Source organism: Neofelis nebulosa, chromosome 12 (assembly GCF_028018385.1).
Source record: "Neofelis nebulosa isolate mNeoNeb1 chromosome 12, mNeoNeb1.pri, whole genome shotgun sequence".
In the NCBI taxonomy this organism is placed as follows: Eukaryota; Metazoa; Chordata; class Mammalia; order Carnivora; family Felidae; genus Neofelis; species Neofelis nebulosa.
In genome coordinates this window covers 5,274,819-5,290,351 of record NC_080793.1, presented here as the reverse complement: position 1 = coordinate 5,290,351, position 15,533 = coordinate 5,274,819, and the positions used below count along the sequence as shown (strand labels likewise).

At 61.5% G+C, this 15,533-nt stretch overlaps 1 protein-coding gene across 14 annotated transcripts in view; it reads right to left on the bottom strand.

Moving 5' to 3' along the window:
* Positions 1-1,476: 1,476 nt before the first annotated feature.
* Positions 1,477-15,533, bottom strand: part of RAPGEF1 (Rap guanine nucleotide exchange factor 1) — a 133,606-nt gene continuing 119,549 nt past the window's right edge. For all 14 annotated transcript variants that reach the window (XM_058693752.1, XM_058693753.1, XM_058693757.1 and 11 more), the window contains 12 exons: positions 14,626-14,701; positions 11,752-11,836; positions 10,024-10,116; positions 8,989-9,174; positions 8,160-8,244; positions 7,918-8,012; positions 6,654-6,732; positions 6,463-6,564; positions 5,325-5,422; positions 3,913-4,041; positions 1,994-3,671; positions 1,477-1,927 (listed from right to left, as the gene is read on the bottom strand). In XM_058693752.1, coding sequence (XP_058549735.1) covers positions 3,521-3,671; positions 3,913-4,041; positions 5,325-5,422; positions 6,463-6,564; positions 6,654-6,732; positions 7,918-8,012; positions 8,160-8,244; positions 8,989-9,174; positions 10,024-10,116; positions 11,752-11,836; positions 14,626-14,701 — 1,179 coding nt within the window. In that variant the 3' untranslated portion in view covers positions 1,477-1,927; positions 1,994-3,520. The remainder of the gene's footprint in view (positions 1,928-1,993; positions 3,672-3,912; positions 4,042-5,324; positions 5,423-6,462; positions 6,565-6,653; positions 6,733-7,917; positions 8,013-8,159; positions 8,245-8,988; positions 9,175-10,023; positions 10,117-11,751; positions 11,837-14,625; positions 14,702-15,533) is intronic.

The window sequence follows — 15,533 nt, the reverse complement described above, 5'->3', positions numbered from 1 at the left end:
TCATGTCAGGTCTAGTGGGGGTCTAGTCTGTTCACCGGCATACGGACATTCCGTCCCTGCACCCAAGGGAGAGTGCCGATTTTTACACACTGTTGGCTTGGGGTTGCCAAGATTATTTTAGAAGTTTCGTGCAAGTATTTGCCTGTAGTTTTTTTTGGACGATCGTCTTGGGTTTGATGTCAAGACTGTATTCCGCTCAGAACGAGTTGAGAAGTGTTTCCCCTTCTGTTCTCAGGGGTGTGCAGGTAAGCCTGAAGCTATTTGTTTGGCACGAATCACCTGTTAAGCCTGTCTGGACTTGACGTCTGTGAGTGGATTTCAAACCAGATTCAATTTCTTTAATGTCAAGAACCTCTTCTTCAGGGCCGTTATCATGGCCCGAATACTTCACTTGTGGGGATTTTCAGTTAAGAGGACTGAAGGGGTCTGCAGAGTGCTTGGTCCGCAGGATCTACGTGTATGCAAGTGATGAGGGAGGTGGCGGCTTGCCAGACCTCTTCCAGGTCCTGCCTCGCTGGGCTCTCACCTTATGAGGTGGAAGATGACAATACCGCTACTGTCGGCTGCAGAAACCAGGAAGTGGAGAAGGGGCCGCTTACCTAAGGTCTCTGGGCTTATCAGCTGCGGAACCAGAGAACAGTGCAAGGCCACTGCACCCGCAGAAGACCGGCCCTGCACATGGACCTAAGGTCTGAACGGGGGTGGGGGCAGCTAGGGGGAGGGTCCCTCTCAGGTCATCTGAGCATCCCGAGTTGCTGGGCCAGACGTGCAGATTCCCAGGCCCCTCTGGGGGTGTCAGTGGAGCCCAGGCATTTAACCAGGATGGGCGGTAGCAGCCAGGCCTCGCAGCTCTGGTCGGCAGGCTCGGTGCACCCATCTGCACCTGGCCCGTTACCTGCCGGTCACCTGCAGGGGGGGTGGGGCCAGACCAGGCTGGTTCTTGGTATCGTCGGCTAGTGGAGGACTCAGGACCTCTCTTCTTTCTCTCGGACACCGGGATGTGGGCAGGACAGTGAAGGGGGCTGACACACAGGCTGGAAATAAGTCCGATGGCTCACCTTAAATGGAGGAGACCTAGCCCACCTCAGATAGAAAAGACCGGAACTTGGCCGTTTCCAAGCCCGTGTGTGCTGCCTTGTGAGTGGCGGGCGGATGGAATCTTGCAGAGGGTGCACCTTCAGAGACCAGCTTTAGGGGCTTTGGAAAGTAGCCCTAGGTACCTCTGTGCCCCCTGAACTCGACCTTAGAAATTTCCGTTTTTTTAGGATGCTGGGTTTGAGGGAGCAGTACAGGGCTCGTGCATTAATCTGCTTCTGAAGCCCCAGGCCTCGGAGGGAAAATCCCAGATAGGGGCTGGTGACCTCTATCCCTGCCCCTGCCAAAACCACCCGGCCCCAGCACACGGGCCCCAGGACTGGGTATGTTACTGCATCCTGCCGGAGGCCCCGCCTGTGTGGAGGCAGCTCGGACTGTCGCTTGGACGCTTTCATCTGTGTTTATTTTCCTCTCATATAAAAGTTACAGGTTTGAAATGTCTGCAGGAAGATGCTGCTATCAGCCAGGTTAGTGGGGGATATATGTATCTTACAACGAACGTCGCGGGGGCAGGGGTGTGTGTGGAGGCGCTTCTGGAGAGCTGGGCTCGTGCTGACCTGGCGTGTGCCTGCCCTGCCGCTGGCCCCGGCCCCACCTGCGGGTGAGAATGACTTTCCTCCCGAGGCAGAAAGTCACGGGCAGGCTGCGGGGACGGCACAGGGTCTGCAGCTCCCAGAGCCCCGAGGGCGCCTCAGCGAGGCACAGCGTGGGAAGCCCGTCAGCCAGTAAGTTAAGCGCACGTTGCCCCTGCGGTCCTCACACAGGGTCGCCCTGACACACGGGCCCCTCGTCCCCGCCACGCTGCCTCCCCCTGCCTGGCCGGTTGCTCGGACTGCCCAGGGCTCCGGGGGGGAGGGCAGGTAAAGCCCCCTCCCCCCGCCCATGCCGGGGGCCAGACCCTGACCACGGACACCCACCTGACCACGTGTGTGGCGGAGACACGGCGTCAGTTATTTGTGGCACGGTGGCCCCCGTGCGTGCACACGACAGCATCCAGCGGAGCTGGGGCGGAGGGAGGCGTGACGGGAAGGGAGAGGACAAGACTGCAGCGAGAGGTTCCAAGTGGGAAGCAAGCCCACCCTCAGCACTGAACCACACACTTCAAACAAGAAAGTGACACGTTCCGGCCTGTGGCCGCAAGATCGCCACCAGAGGGGCGTCACTGGCATTTCACAGATGTTCCCCCCTCCACATACAGGACCACAAACAAGAGTGAAGGGAGCTGTTCGAAACCCATGAGGGACTCAAAGGGACTGGTCGTTTAGGAAGTTAGATCCCGGCATTTGCTTGACCAAGTCCCGAGCCCAGGAGAAGCGAGCGCTCAGCCACAGACCAGGACACGAGAGGCATGGGGGCAGCCGCCCGGCCCCTCTGTGTGCGGAGAGCTCCCTGCCTTGGACCGTCAACCTCAGCAGCGAGAGGGGTTTCCAACAAGGAAGACGCTCTGCTGGAGGAGAAAGCAAGCCTGCCCCGCGTAGACACCACCGTAGCCAGGCCGGGCCCTGTCCTCTCAGGGCGGAGCAGCCCTGGCTCCACCCGATGGAGGCAGGTAGGAGGGGAGCCCACGGGGCAGGGGGGACAGGAGATGGAGTTTAAGGCACACAGCAAGCGACAGAGGAGGGGGCCGCGGGCCTTCCCCAGGACAGAAACACCCCTCCGCTCTCCACATTCACTCCCCCGGGAGCTCCCGGCCCCAGCTCAGATAAAACCGAAGTCCTCCCTTGCTCCTCCCTCTGCCCACTCCCCAGAGCGCTAGGTGACAGGGGCGATGAAGGGACAGACGGGGGACCACCGTGAGGGCCAGTACCGTGATGGGGAGCACCAGCTCCGGGCCTGCTGAAAGGCCACCTGCCGGAAGAACCTTTTGGGGCCACATCTGAAGCTCACGCCATTTTGCATGTTAAAAAGCAGGGCGGGGAAGTGGAAGGAGCCTCCCCGGGTCTTCTCTGCCCACCCGACCAGAAGTCCCCTTCATTCCAGGTCACTGGGAGTCCAGCCCCCCCGCCTTGCGAGGGTCCTCTACCTGTGTGTCACGTCAGCAGATCCAGGACCCTAGGACCTGGGGCGGGGGGGGGGCGGCGAAGAGGCCACCATCCCCCCCCACCCTGTCTGCTGACATCCCTGTGCTGTTGCCAGGCGGGGGAGGGGTGCGGAGGGGGACACAGAAGTGAAAGCAGAAACCAACACCACGGGTTCACAAATCGGGAACGAGACCCGCCTGCTGGCTCCGCTGCGGGCCTGGTGTCCGCTCCCGCGGGGCCGGGAGGCTGCCGGGGCTCCCGCCCGTCACAGCCGAGGGCTGGCTGGGCCTCGGGGCCAGGACGCGTGCAGCCTGCCCGGGGACAGGTCCAACGTCCCTCCCGGTCTCGGAGCCGCCCTCGGGGCCCCTCTCGAGCCGCGTTCTCCTCGCTCGTGCCACCCGCTTCTAGGTTTTCTCCTCCCGGTCTGTTTTTCTCCTCGTTATGTTCCTGGGCTTGATCTTCAGAGACAGTTCCCACAGCGCCTCCTCCGCCAGGTGGTCGCTGAAGTCATTGAAGAAGTTGATGATGTCGTCGTTTCTCCGGATGTCGTAGTGCCTGTGGGGGGGGTGGGTGGGGGGAAGGGCACCAGTCAGAGCCGGTGGGGGCTGCGTGCACCGTCCCACCCCCAAGCAGGCCCCAGGAGGCCACCCCGCTCCTCGGGACCCCCCCCCCTCCCCCAACTGCTCTGGAGCCGCCGGCTACGTGCCGTGCAGGGAACAAGCAGGCCACCGTCTCCGCGTGTGCTGAGCCTCACGGCCCGGCGGTCCCGTCCCCTCTGCTCGGCGGCGGTACTCACGCTTGCTGGAAGCATCGCATGCTGTCCAGGATGTTGAACTGCTGCCACCGTTTGGAAAAGTTCACCTTCCCGTCGATATAGTCTGGGTTTCCCAGGTGAACAAAGGTGAGGTCCTGCAGGATAAGCCCCCTGGGAGGAGGGAGAGGCCCAGTCACCGCCCCGGACGGCAGTCGGGGCCCACTCGGGCCCGTGGGCTGCGCCCGGGGAAGCGCGTCTGGGAGCGTCCGTGTCTTCCGGCGGGAAGTCCCAACCTCCGAGCTGTGGGTCCCCGGGAAAGCCAGCTCAGGTGCTGGACAAGCCTCGTCACGTTAACGAACGGGAAAAACATAACAAAGAGAGGCTCTCCAGGCCTCCCTCCCCACCGAGTCTCGGGTTTGGTTAACAGGTGAGGGAACATGCTTCTAACTACAGAGGACACAAAGCCACGAGGTGAGCGATGGGGCACAGACGACGCCCTCGCAGGAGCCCAGCCGGCCACCCCAACGGGAAAGCACGGTGGCAGCCGGTGAGGGCAGAAAGGCGAGTCAGCAAAGGGAGGGTCAGTGGCGGCAAGATCTGGATCTCCGAGCGTGAGGGCCCTGAGGGCAGCCCCAGCCCCGGGACACCACTGAGCCTTCTACCCCTCTCTCCGAGACTCCCAAGGTCTCCCAGCTTATTAAGGGCTCTGCTAACAAACCGGTCCCACTTTGATTTTTTCCGCTATTTCCCAGAAGATGCTTCTCCCCCAAAGCCCCGCTGAGTCCATTCCGTACGGACACCTGGGGAAACCCTCTCTGAGCTGCTTTACGTGGCGTGCTCTCGGGGCCCTCGGCTTACTGTAACGTGCAGCCAAGGGTGAAGACCCCTCCCTGAGGTGGGGGTGGGGCGGGAGAAGTGGGATGGGGAGATGGGAGAGGTGCAACCCTTTTTATTTAAAAAAAAATTTTTTTTTTCAACGTTTTTTATTTATTTTTGGGACAGAAAGAGACAGAGCATGAACGGGGGAGGGGCAGAGAGAGAGGGAGACACAGAATCGGAAACAGGCTCCAGGCTCCGAGCCATCAGCCCAGAGCCTGACGCGGGGCTCGAACTCACAGACCGCGAGATCGTGACCTGGCTGAAGTCGGACGCTTAACCGACTGCGCCACCCAGGCGCCCCAAGGTGCAACCCTTTTTAAAAAATATGTTTTGCATTTATTTTTGAGAGAGAGAGCACAACTGGGGGAGGGGCGGAGCAAGAGGGAGACACAGAATCCCAAGCAGGCTCCAGGCTCTGAGCTGTGAGCACAGAGCCCGACACGCGGCTTGAGCTCACAAGCCGTGAGATGGACTGAGCCACCCAGGCGCCCCTGGTTTTAAAGTTAGAAGTAGAACTGTCTGGGTTGGAAACCCTTAAGGGAGGGTCTCTCTGAGGCAGCGGGGGCTCTACTCACAGGTACGGGATGCAGGGGGGCTCCACCTCGGAGAGGGCGGCCCGGTAGGCGCGGAAGGAGGACGAGCTGTCGATCAGTGTGCAGTACTCGGCCAGGCCCTGCGCAGGCGGGACAGTGTGTGAGGGCGGGGACGCCAGCCCCTCCTCCCTGCCCGGCACCCCAGAGCCACAGCTGAGCGCCCGGGGGCCCAAGTGGGCTTCTTCTGAAGCACACTGCGACCTGCATCATGCCCCGAGCCTGCCTCTGCTCCTCCCTGCACTCGAGGCAGTGACCTCCCTGAGCTGCCCTTTCGGCACGCAGGGTGGGGTTCTTGCCAGTCTCACCCCCAGCTTGTCTCTTCCCCCGATGTTTCACCTCCTCGGGAACCTCCTACGTGTTCCTGGAGCAGCTGCTGTGACTGTCCCACACTTCTCCATACGATACTGTCTTACAATTCTGTCCCCTTGTGTCACCCCTTGAGATGACGCCTGAGTGGCCCAGCTGACACCCAGCCCCTAGGGGCTTTGCCTCTCTTAAGGAACCTCTCGACACAAGGATAAAGGTCCAGGTCCTTGCCAGACTCCTCCCTGCAAGGCCCTCGTGGTCCAGAGCAGGGCCCCTCCCCAGTGACACGGCCACGTCGGCCCCTGTCCTGCTGCTTGAAGGTGCCTAACTCCCAGTGTGTGCCCTCCCGTCCCCTCTGACAGGAATTCCCAGGATTTCCTTCTTCCCAGGAAACTCTTCCTACTTGGGTCTTGGTGTGATGGACGCTCCCTCAGGGGGCCTCCCCGTCCCCCGTCCCCAGGCCAGACCACCCCACCCTCCCCCTGGGGCACCTGCCCTAAAGAAACCATCCAATACATCTCTAGCCTGTTCACAGTATGTCCGCAGTGACCAGTGTGGCCCCCCCAGCCCAGAGCAGCCCCTCCAGGAGCACGGGTGGATGGGAGGGAGGAACGGGTGAAGCTGGGACCCAGATACGGGCCTGCAGCCCAGGTGGCAGGACCCTGTGAGGGGACAACCCCAGCACCAACCGCGAAGATCAGAGATGAGCCACGGAGAACCCAGGTTGGGGGTGCAGAGCAGACATCTGTGTGCCTGCTGCCACAGCTGGCTCGCCAGGGGCCAGGCAGACCCTCCCTCCCCCGCAGCCACTCACCTCCGAGGTCTGTTTCTGCCACTCCAGCCTGCGGATGGGCGCCGAGTCCAGTGCTGAGAGGATGGCCAGGTAGGAGTTAAAGTTGTTCAGCTTCCGTAGGTGCTGCGGAGAGAGGGGAGGCCGTGAGGGGGGCCCGGGGCCGCTGGGCAGGGCCCAGAGGAGCAGACTCTGGGCGGGGCGCCCGCGGTTACCTTCATGATCTTGATGAACTTCAACAGCAGCCGCTCCCTGTCCTGGGCTTTTTCTTGTAACATGATTATTGAGCGGACCCTGCATAAATCAAAGAGAGAGACCACTGAGCTGAACAGTCTCCTCCCAGACCCCCAGGTGGTGCTGGTGGAGAGGGATGTGGATGCCTGCACTGCGTGCCCAGGGCTTTCGAGGCGCCAAGCACAGGCCCCCGTCTCTGCTCTCCAGGAGCTCACGGCATCGCAGGGATAGGCAGGAGGCCACACATCAAGACGGGGTCCTCCAGATGGAGGCGTGGGAGCATCGAAGGAGACAGTTCCTGATGAGCACGGGCCAGGGCACCACTGGGGCTGGAAGTGCTCCTCAGGTGGCCTCCGGACTAGCCCAGGGGACGAGTGAGCACGTGGGGGAAGAGGCCGCCTTGAGGACCAGCAAAAGGCCAGCCTTGCATGAGGACGTGACAGGGGCCACAGCAGCCACTCGAGGAAGAGCCACCCCTGCTTCGTCTTAGGCGCCTGCCCTGAGCACACCCTGAGGACCATGGCTCTGAAGGGCCCCGCCTGCACCTCCTCCTTGGAACCCCTGAGGACGCCCCACGGAGGCTTGCTACAGTTGAGCTGAGGAGAAAAACCAGCAACGTGGGAGGTGACCCACGTTCTCTCCAAAAGGCAGTCCCCAGAGCCTTTTAACAAGTACTAGATGCTCTGTCGGTGGCAGCGGTGGATGGGGTGTGGCCGGGGCCAGGTGCAGGCCGCATGGCTGCCACTCTCTGACCATCCCCCGTCCGATGCCGAGAGGCCATGGGCACCTTTGAGTCACATCTAGAAAAGCTAACAGTTCTGTTACACATTACAGTGTAAACACTTCGGACCTCATTCTGTGCTAAGAATTCAGGGCTTAAAGTATTAACAGAACACCCTCCTCAGCTGTTCTCTTTCAGGCAGAGGCCGGGTGAGGTTCAGCCTTGAGGCCGCCTGGGGGCTGGCAGTGACCAGTGCCGGACGGCACGCTGAACTCCCCTGTCGCCACCCAGGGCAGACATTACCAATCGATCCTGGCACTCCCCAATCTCAGCCAGCCCTCCAGGTGGCCCCTTCCAACATGCAAGACCACCCTGCCCTGTCCCTGCGCTTGCTCTTTTCCTGCAGTGCCCAATTAATGCCCAGGGCCTTGGCAGAAGCTGGGAGGGACGGAGGGGGCACCTCCTCCTTGCCCTCAGAGCGCTCTGTGGGGGACGGCGTGGGAACCCGCTCAGATGCGCCTTACCAGTAGGACATGTTGTTGAAGTGCTCCGTGAACTGGGTCAAGTTGGGGCTTTTCTCCTCATTCTGCTCTTTGGCCCAAAGCAAAACCTCAGGAATCTGAAAAAGGAAGTAGACTGGATGGAACTGGGGCCCTCTGGCTTCTCTGTGATGGGCCGTTTCTCCTGTCTGGGGACAAGCAGTGGCTGCTTGCCCAGGGCAACAGACAGCCTTCTCCCCAGTCCCCAGCCCTGCTCAATGCCATACCTCTATTTTATAAAAGAGCTCGGCGTCCAGCAGGGTCAGCTGCTCAGCTATCTCATGGCTGTGGAAGTCGTGTAACGTCCCCGGCCTAGAAGACAGAGGCGAGGTGAGCAGTCGGGACGGGACGGCAGGAGCTGGGTGGGCCTTGTACTGCGGCCTCAGAGCCGGGGAGTCGGGGGGGGGGGGTGCAGAGGGAGCAGCTGCCCCTAAGCCCCGCCTCACAGGAGGATGGCAGCCACAGAGCTGACCGGCGGCAGGACGGGGCCACACCGCACTCAGGCCCAAGACCCCGGTGCCTCTGCTAGGGGGGTAACCCCGCTGCCAGGGCCCAGTGGGAGAAAAGATGGCACCACGGGGCTGAAGGCCGAAACACTGACAGGAAGGGACACATCAACAAACTTCTATGGCTGGGGCACAGGCGACAGACCGGAGACTACATCCCCAGGTTCTTAGGAACGTTCAGGATGGTGGGGATGGGGGGGGGGGGGGGGCAGGCAAGAGCTCGCGGCTGCCACGTTAGTGCCGGGAAGACAAGAGCTGACCACGGCCCGGAATGCATTCGCCGGTCTCCTGTCCCAGGAGGCGCCCCCCTGTCCTGGCTCCTCACTTCCTCGCCAAACGGGGACTCATCACACATCATGACCCTGGAGAAGAGGCCTAGCCCCTGGGGAACCCACTGGACCGTCCACTGGGCCGAACCTCGTGGCAGGGCCCGGGCAGAGCCAGGACGTGAGGCTGGGGAGGCACGCCGAGGGCGACGGAACGGAGAGGCTGCGATCGGGGGCAACTCTGCCAGAGGAAGGAGCTGGAGGAGCCACGGCTGGACGCTCACCTGGCGGCCACCCCCCTGGCTGCCAGGGGCTGGTCGGAGTTGGCACACCTGAGCAGCTTCTTCTGGTCCACCTTGTCCAGGATGTTCTTCCGGAGCACGCGCGCCAGGCTGAGCTCCCCGTTGCACACCAAGCGAAAGACCAGTTCCATCAACAGCTTCAAGATCTCTTCTGTCAACTCCACCAGGCTAGAGGGCCGAGGGCCGTGCGGTGAGGGACAGGGACCCAGCATAGGAGGAGGCTGCCGCCGCCGGGCCCACATCCACCTCACAAACCCAAGGGTCACGTGACAGCGACCAGCAACACCGGGGACGGTCCCACTGGTGACACTTAGCGGTCGTGCCCTCCACAAGTGCCTGCTGGCACCGGATGAACACCAGGCCCCCGTTAGTGCTTGGGCTATGGAGACATTAGTATGTAAATCCCACCCCAGAGGAAGTTCCCGTTCCCATCCAGGTGACAGTCACTAAATGGTCCCGGCCCCTCAGACCAGCCGCCTTGCCTGTAGGACACTCCTGCACCCTCTCTGCATGGCACTTCCCGAGCACAGCGGCCCGACCCGAAGGCTGGGCGGTCATGGACTAAGGCCTCCCTCCCGCGGCAGGGAAATGCCTTGAAGGCAGGGGCCCTGCGGTTTCTTCCCCACAGCTCTCCAGACCTAGGAAAGGGACCGGCCGGATGGGTACTTGTTAAGTGAATGGTGACGGCGAGTGCTGACTTGGGGGGACGTGGGGGACTGAGGAGAGCAGACGGGGCCTCCACTACTGCTGGGGGCTGAGGGCACAGGTGCCACAGACTAGGCCTATGCTCCTGTGCCCTACGCGAGGGACGCCCGGCCAGGTCTGGGTGGGAGGGCCATTCTCCCCAAGAGGTCTTGTTAAAGTGGGTGGGAGAAGCTGGTGGCATGTGACGGGATGGATGGCCCCTTCTCCCCAAGGAAGCCTGCAGCCCTGGTGGGTGGCGGGGTTGGGGGGATCCCGGGATGCCCGAGGGCTCCCCACCTGCCTCCCTGCCATCTCACGGGCAGACGCACTCACCAGAGCTCATCCACCACCCGCACCAGCACGAAGAACGTGTTCTTGCTCACGCGTTTCTTGAACGTGTCGGCGAAGGGAGAGAACTTCTCGTACGTGGAGTGTGGGTTAAAGAAAGGCATTTTTACACAGGCAGGGATGGTGTGGTGGCGGGGGGAGGGCTGCCTCCCCCAGCTGCCATGTACAGAGAGCTTACAGTGCACAGGAGCCCTGGTCCCCTGGAAGCCGCTCCCCTGCTCCTCGAGGCCAAGCTTCCTGCAGGGCTCACCGAACCGCTGCAGGCTGCCTTGCTGAGCCTCAGCTGGAAAAGGGTGGTCAAAACCCACATGCCCTAAAACCTCCAGGTCTCCAGGGAAGGGGCATGGCCCAGAGGGGCTTCCTGCACTCTTGCCCTGGGTCCGCTCCGTCCCCATCTTTCCAGAGCCTCTGAGGCCCCTTCCCCACCGTCGCCACTCCAACATCTGTTCACCTCCTGCTCCTCCCCAAGGTCCCGGTTTCTGCCCAGAAAGTCACAGATCCTTGCCATCCTCTCCAAACCCTTCTCTGGCTGTCCTTCCTGCTCTTCCGTGATCCACGGGACACTGGAGGGGTGGGGACACACCAAGGACCGTCGCCAGAGCCTGCAGCACAGGACTTACTAGCCAGCTAGGCCTAGGATCTTAAGGCTGCAACATTCCCATCAATGCCTGAAACAGCTGAACAAGGTAGGTGCCCGGAGCCTGAGCTGGGAACCTATGTCAGTGGCTACTCTCCCACCAAACAGCCGTACAGGTCATTTACCTTCTCTGAGCCTATTTCGAATCACAGAACAGTGATATAACAACACCATCCATAATATGGCAATAACATACGAAACAGTACTGTAACTGAGTGAGCCTTCATGGCACGGGCTTAGTTTGCATCCTGCCCGACGCTAGGAAGTTCTCGACAGGTACGCTGAGCCAGGCCTGCGAGCAAGTGAATGCAGACCGTCCACTTCGGTCTTGAGGGACCAGGTCCTCTAGTGCTGGGGTACGGGGACCGCGGAAGGAGCGACAGAGGTCTGCAGGAGACATGAGTCTGGTGGGGGAAGCCTTAGGACACACAGGAAAGGAAGGTAGACAGCTGGGAGGCAGAACGCGGGACTTCCAGCCCCAAGTAACAGAGGCTGTCCAGCAGAGGGCAGTCGTGGGCTGCGACAGGGAGAGGTGGCCAAGGAGCAGGTGACCCTGGGCTGGCCGGCTTTTTAGAAAAGCAGGCTTGGGAGAAAGGTAATGACAGCGGCTCCCGGGGCCCTGGGTCTTTCTCGGCTGCTCCCGCACAGGGTAGTCCCTGAAGGGGTGAGCCCTCGGGGCAGATGTGGCCGAGGGGCGGGAGTCGGCTCTCCCTGGACATGGTACTTCTGTCCGCCGCTGGTCTGCCTCCAGGCAGAGTGGCCGTGCCTACCTCTGCGGCTGTTTATCGGAGTCCCGATTCCGGTAAGCCCTGCACACTTGGTGCCTGTCACCTCAATGCCCTGGGGCTCAGCTCAGAAGCTGCAGGTGCCACTGACCTGGGTCTCTTTGGGGGCCTGGGTGCCCCCCCCCCCCCCCTCGCAGGTGCACCAATTCTAACTCCTTTTCAGGACTCCTTAGTGACCGCAACTGCCATCAGGCAAGCCCAGCCCCATCCCTTATGCCATCTCACTCAGCCCCTGGGCGAGGACAGGGGCTCGAAGAGCAAGCCGGGCTGGAGGGACTCGGGAAAGGATATCTGTACTGCAGCTTCTTGATGAGCTCCTCCGGGGTGATGAAGGTCCTGTAGGTGGTCAAGAAGGCCTCGCAGTACAACACCAAATCTAGAGAGAAGAGCGACCACTGAGGGATGGCTGCCACTGGCAGGGGACGGAGACGGCAGTGTGCCTGCTGCACGTATTTGCCATCTCTGCCGACAGACCGAGCGTGTCCTGTCTGCCCTAAGACCTGAGACCCAGAGGGCCTTCATCGTCATGGGCACAGAGAAAATAATCCAAACTCATCAGCAGGATTCTGAAGCCAGGTCACAGGTAATACTTTAGGGGGCAGTGTCCAGGGGCAAAGATCTTGGGAATTTCCACACACTGAGCGATAAGGCCGAAGGGCCACAGCTCGGCACGTTGCTGGAACACAGAAGCACCAGGGAAGGGAAGGCCAACCGGGAGAAGCCTGGCCCCGGCGGTCGGGTGGGACCCAGACCAGCAGCTCCCACCCCTCACTCCCTGCCCTTCAGAAGGGCTGGCTCTAGCTGGGGATTCCCAACGTTCCCAGAATTCCAACAGCCCCCTGGCTCTGCTTGTGCTGGTGATGCAGTCCCTGACGCTAAAAAAAAAAAAAAAAAAAAAAAAAAAAAAAAGGAATGTTTTAAACGCAGGACACTCCCCATCACAGACTCCCCGTCTGGCCAGGCTTAGGAACTTCAGAGTTAATTCTGTGCCGGAGCTGAGGTCTGAGTCCTGACTGGGTCCCAAAGTGTGTGCTGCTCACGGTGAGGCCGAGGGTGACACACGCACACAGTTTAAATCTGTGTCCTTCTCTGGACACGGACCCCTTCTCTGTCTTCTCTCATTCGTCCCCCAAGTCCCCAAGTGCAAGAATCTAGGGGACCAGCAGAGGGGTGGGCCCGGCTGGCGCAGCAGGTGTCGGGAGGGAGGCTCACAGGCTGGAAACGCACAGCGGGGCCCAACGGCGTTGTGCTCAGGCGCCTCCTTCCTGGACCCTCCGCTCACCCGGCTCACTGATAACTGGGGCTTTGTTCAAAGAGGCGGGGGCGGGGCGCCTGGGTGGCTCAGTCGGTGAAGCGTCCGACTTCGGCTCAGGTCACGATCTCGCGGTCTGTGAGTTCGAGCCCCGCGTCAGGCTCTGGGCTGATGGCTCAGAGCCTGTTTCTGATTCTGTGTCTCCCTCTCTCTGCCCCTCCCCCGTTCATGCTCTGTCTCTCTCTGTCTCAAAAATAAATAAACGGTAAAAAAAAAAAAATCAAAGAGGCGGGGGCAAGGAGGCAGAAGTGAGCCCCGCACAGGCCACTGCCTGCTTCCGGCAGAACAGATCCAAGTCCGCGTGCCCTGAGCCGCGGGCTTCCCGGTACAGTGCCACCGGTGTGGTCTCTTGTCCACGGGAAGCCACCCGCCCAAGGAACGTGCCTTGTGGCCCCTGGCCTCCCCCGCCCCAGTCCACCCCAGGTACAAATGACTGTTTCCCCCGGAATCCTCAGGATCTCCGTGAATGACATCGAGAGGAGGCCCCAGGCGGCAGCACCTGCCCCGGGCACAGCCGGCAGACCAGACCGGGCGGCTCTGGTCTGCCCTGCCCTCGGGGCTCCCTCTGGCCACGCCCGCAGGTAAGCCGCTCAAAGCCAGGACGGGAGCCAGCTCCCGCTTCAGCCCTTTTGGAGAAAGAGGAGAACTGTTCCTCTCGGCCCAGCTGAGGAGGGCGCTCAGGCGGGCGTGGAGGAAGGTTTGCCGCAGCAGAGCGAGCGCCACTTCCCGAGTGCTGGCCACGTGCCGCGCTGGCTCGGTCGGCTCCGTGCACCTCCCTGTCCCCGGGCCACTGCTAACCTCTTCAAGCAGCCGAGGCCGGAAGGGACGTGCCCGGATTTGAACTCCGCGTCCGGGACCGGGGTCTGCCCTAGTCCAAGGAAGCCGGGGGTAAAGAAAGCCCAGTGGCTACAGTGAATTTGTTGGAGTCCTTTCTTCTTTTTCTCTATTTTTCAAATTCTCTGCCACGTGAACATTTCTGTACTATTTTCGTAACTTAGAAATTCCCAGAATCGTTCTGTGTAACATATTTTGGGAAACCTGCTATAAAAACAGGGACGTGGTCATTCATAAAACTAACATTGGTGGTGTAAGGTTTCAGGCCTGGGGTGTTTTAATTCTTCCCACAACTGACTTTAATCCTGCGGTCACATCACCTTTTCACTAATTTTCAAAGACATCAACAGAACACCAGGCACCCGTCCCCCGTCTTGACTGAGGTCAAGGCCGTGGCGCCTTCCTCACGGCCCTCCTCCTCCTCTCCCTGTCAGAACTCAGGGCACGACAGCTCTGGTGCCAGCACAAAGTCTGCCCAACAGTGGGTGCCCTGCTCCTCCAGCCCCGTCAGTGGATCAGGACGCTGACTGGGGCAGCCGCGTGCGGAGGGTCGGAACCCCATCCTGTGACGGTGCTGCCACTGCTCTGGGGCTGAGGCTCCCGGCCGGAACGTGTGCCAGGACCTCCGTGAGTGAAATCCATCTAGTGGTCTGGAATAACGTAATGAGTCAAACATCAGGAAAAGCAGAAAGAGCTACCCACGTGTCACCGTGACGTTAACGCTGCTGAACGCGTTGTTATTTGAGGGACCGTGGGGGGAGCACCTACTGGGTGCCAAGCTCTGCACTTGGAGCTCCCTCTCCACTGACCCTGGGGGCCCTTCACCAGTGGAGGACACGCCCTGACAGGGCTGGGAAGCATCGAGCCCGGCTCTTTCCCCCGGGGTGGGCTCTCCTCACAGTGACCCTGCTGCACCCGGGCCGCCGTTCCGACCCGCTCAGGGCTGGCAGAGGGGGCCACGGGGCCAGGGGATGCCTGGGGAGCTGTGACAAAGGCCGCTGCACGGGGCGCTGACGCACCTTTCCTGTCTGTCTCAGTAGCGTGCACCAGCAGGATATCTCCGGACCCGCCACGGACGTCCGGCCCATCGTCACCCTGCAACGACAAGAGCAAAGCAGGGCGTGCGGCAGAATCCGGCCGTAGGAGAGCTGCGCCGGGAAGTCCGGGGTAGGGACGAGACCAAGTCCCTGCACTGTGGAGACCCCGGGGCCCCCTTACCTCTGGCCTCTGTCACCCGGGAGCAGCGCGGCCGCGCACGGAGGCCAGTGTGCCCACGTGGCCCGCCCAGCTCTGCGCGCTCGGCGGGCAGGACAGACCACGGCTCGTCTGGGAGCCGCCCGGACACCAGGGCACCCCGCTCTGGGTCACAGTGGGGTCAGGGGACAATAGTACCATCAGATCTCTCTCTCCTCACCAACCCCGGGGTCTCAGAGGTGGGGAGGGCGGGACCCCGCGGGGAGGCAGGCGGGGCTGCCAGCGGCTGCTCCGAGAAGGCAGCGGGGGCAGTGGGCTCCTTGCGGGCGCACCCGCTCCCACAACTGCAGCCAGCGGCCCCGCGTTACTGTTTCCCCACGTGGGAGGAGTCACAAGTCCCTCCACAGGGAGCACTCCCAGGAGCCCGGAAGCGTCACAAAGACGCTCGATCATGCCTGACACTGCTTATGGGACACCAGCTGCCGTCTCCCGACTAAAGAACGAGTCTTACTTTCATGTGGGCAAACAGAGGCTTTAGCCCATAAACCTGCTGGGAGCCAAAGAGAGCTGGCAGCAGGCGAGCCTGAGAGCCCACACCCCTGCCTCTGATCCTGAAGGACACCCACCCCGCCAGCCTCCGTGGGCCCAGGGCCCGCAGGCTCAGAGGCGCCTGCCTCTCCGAGCACTTCTGTGTTTCCACGCTTGGACTCGAGTCCCGAGAGCATCGTGCATT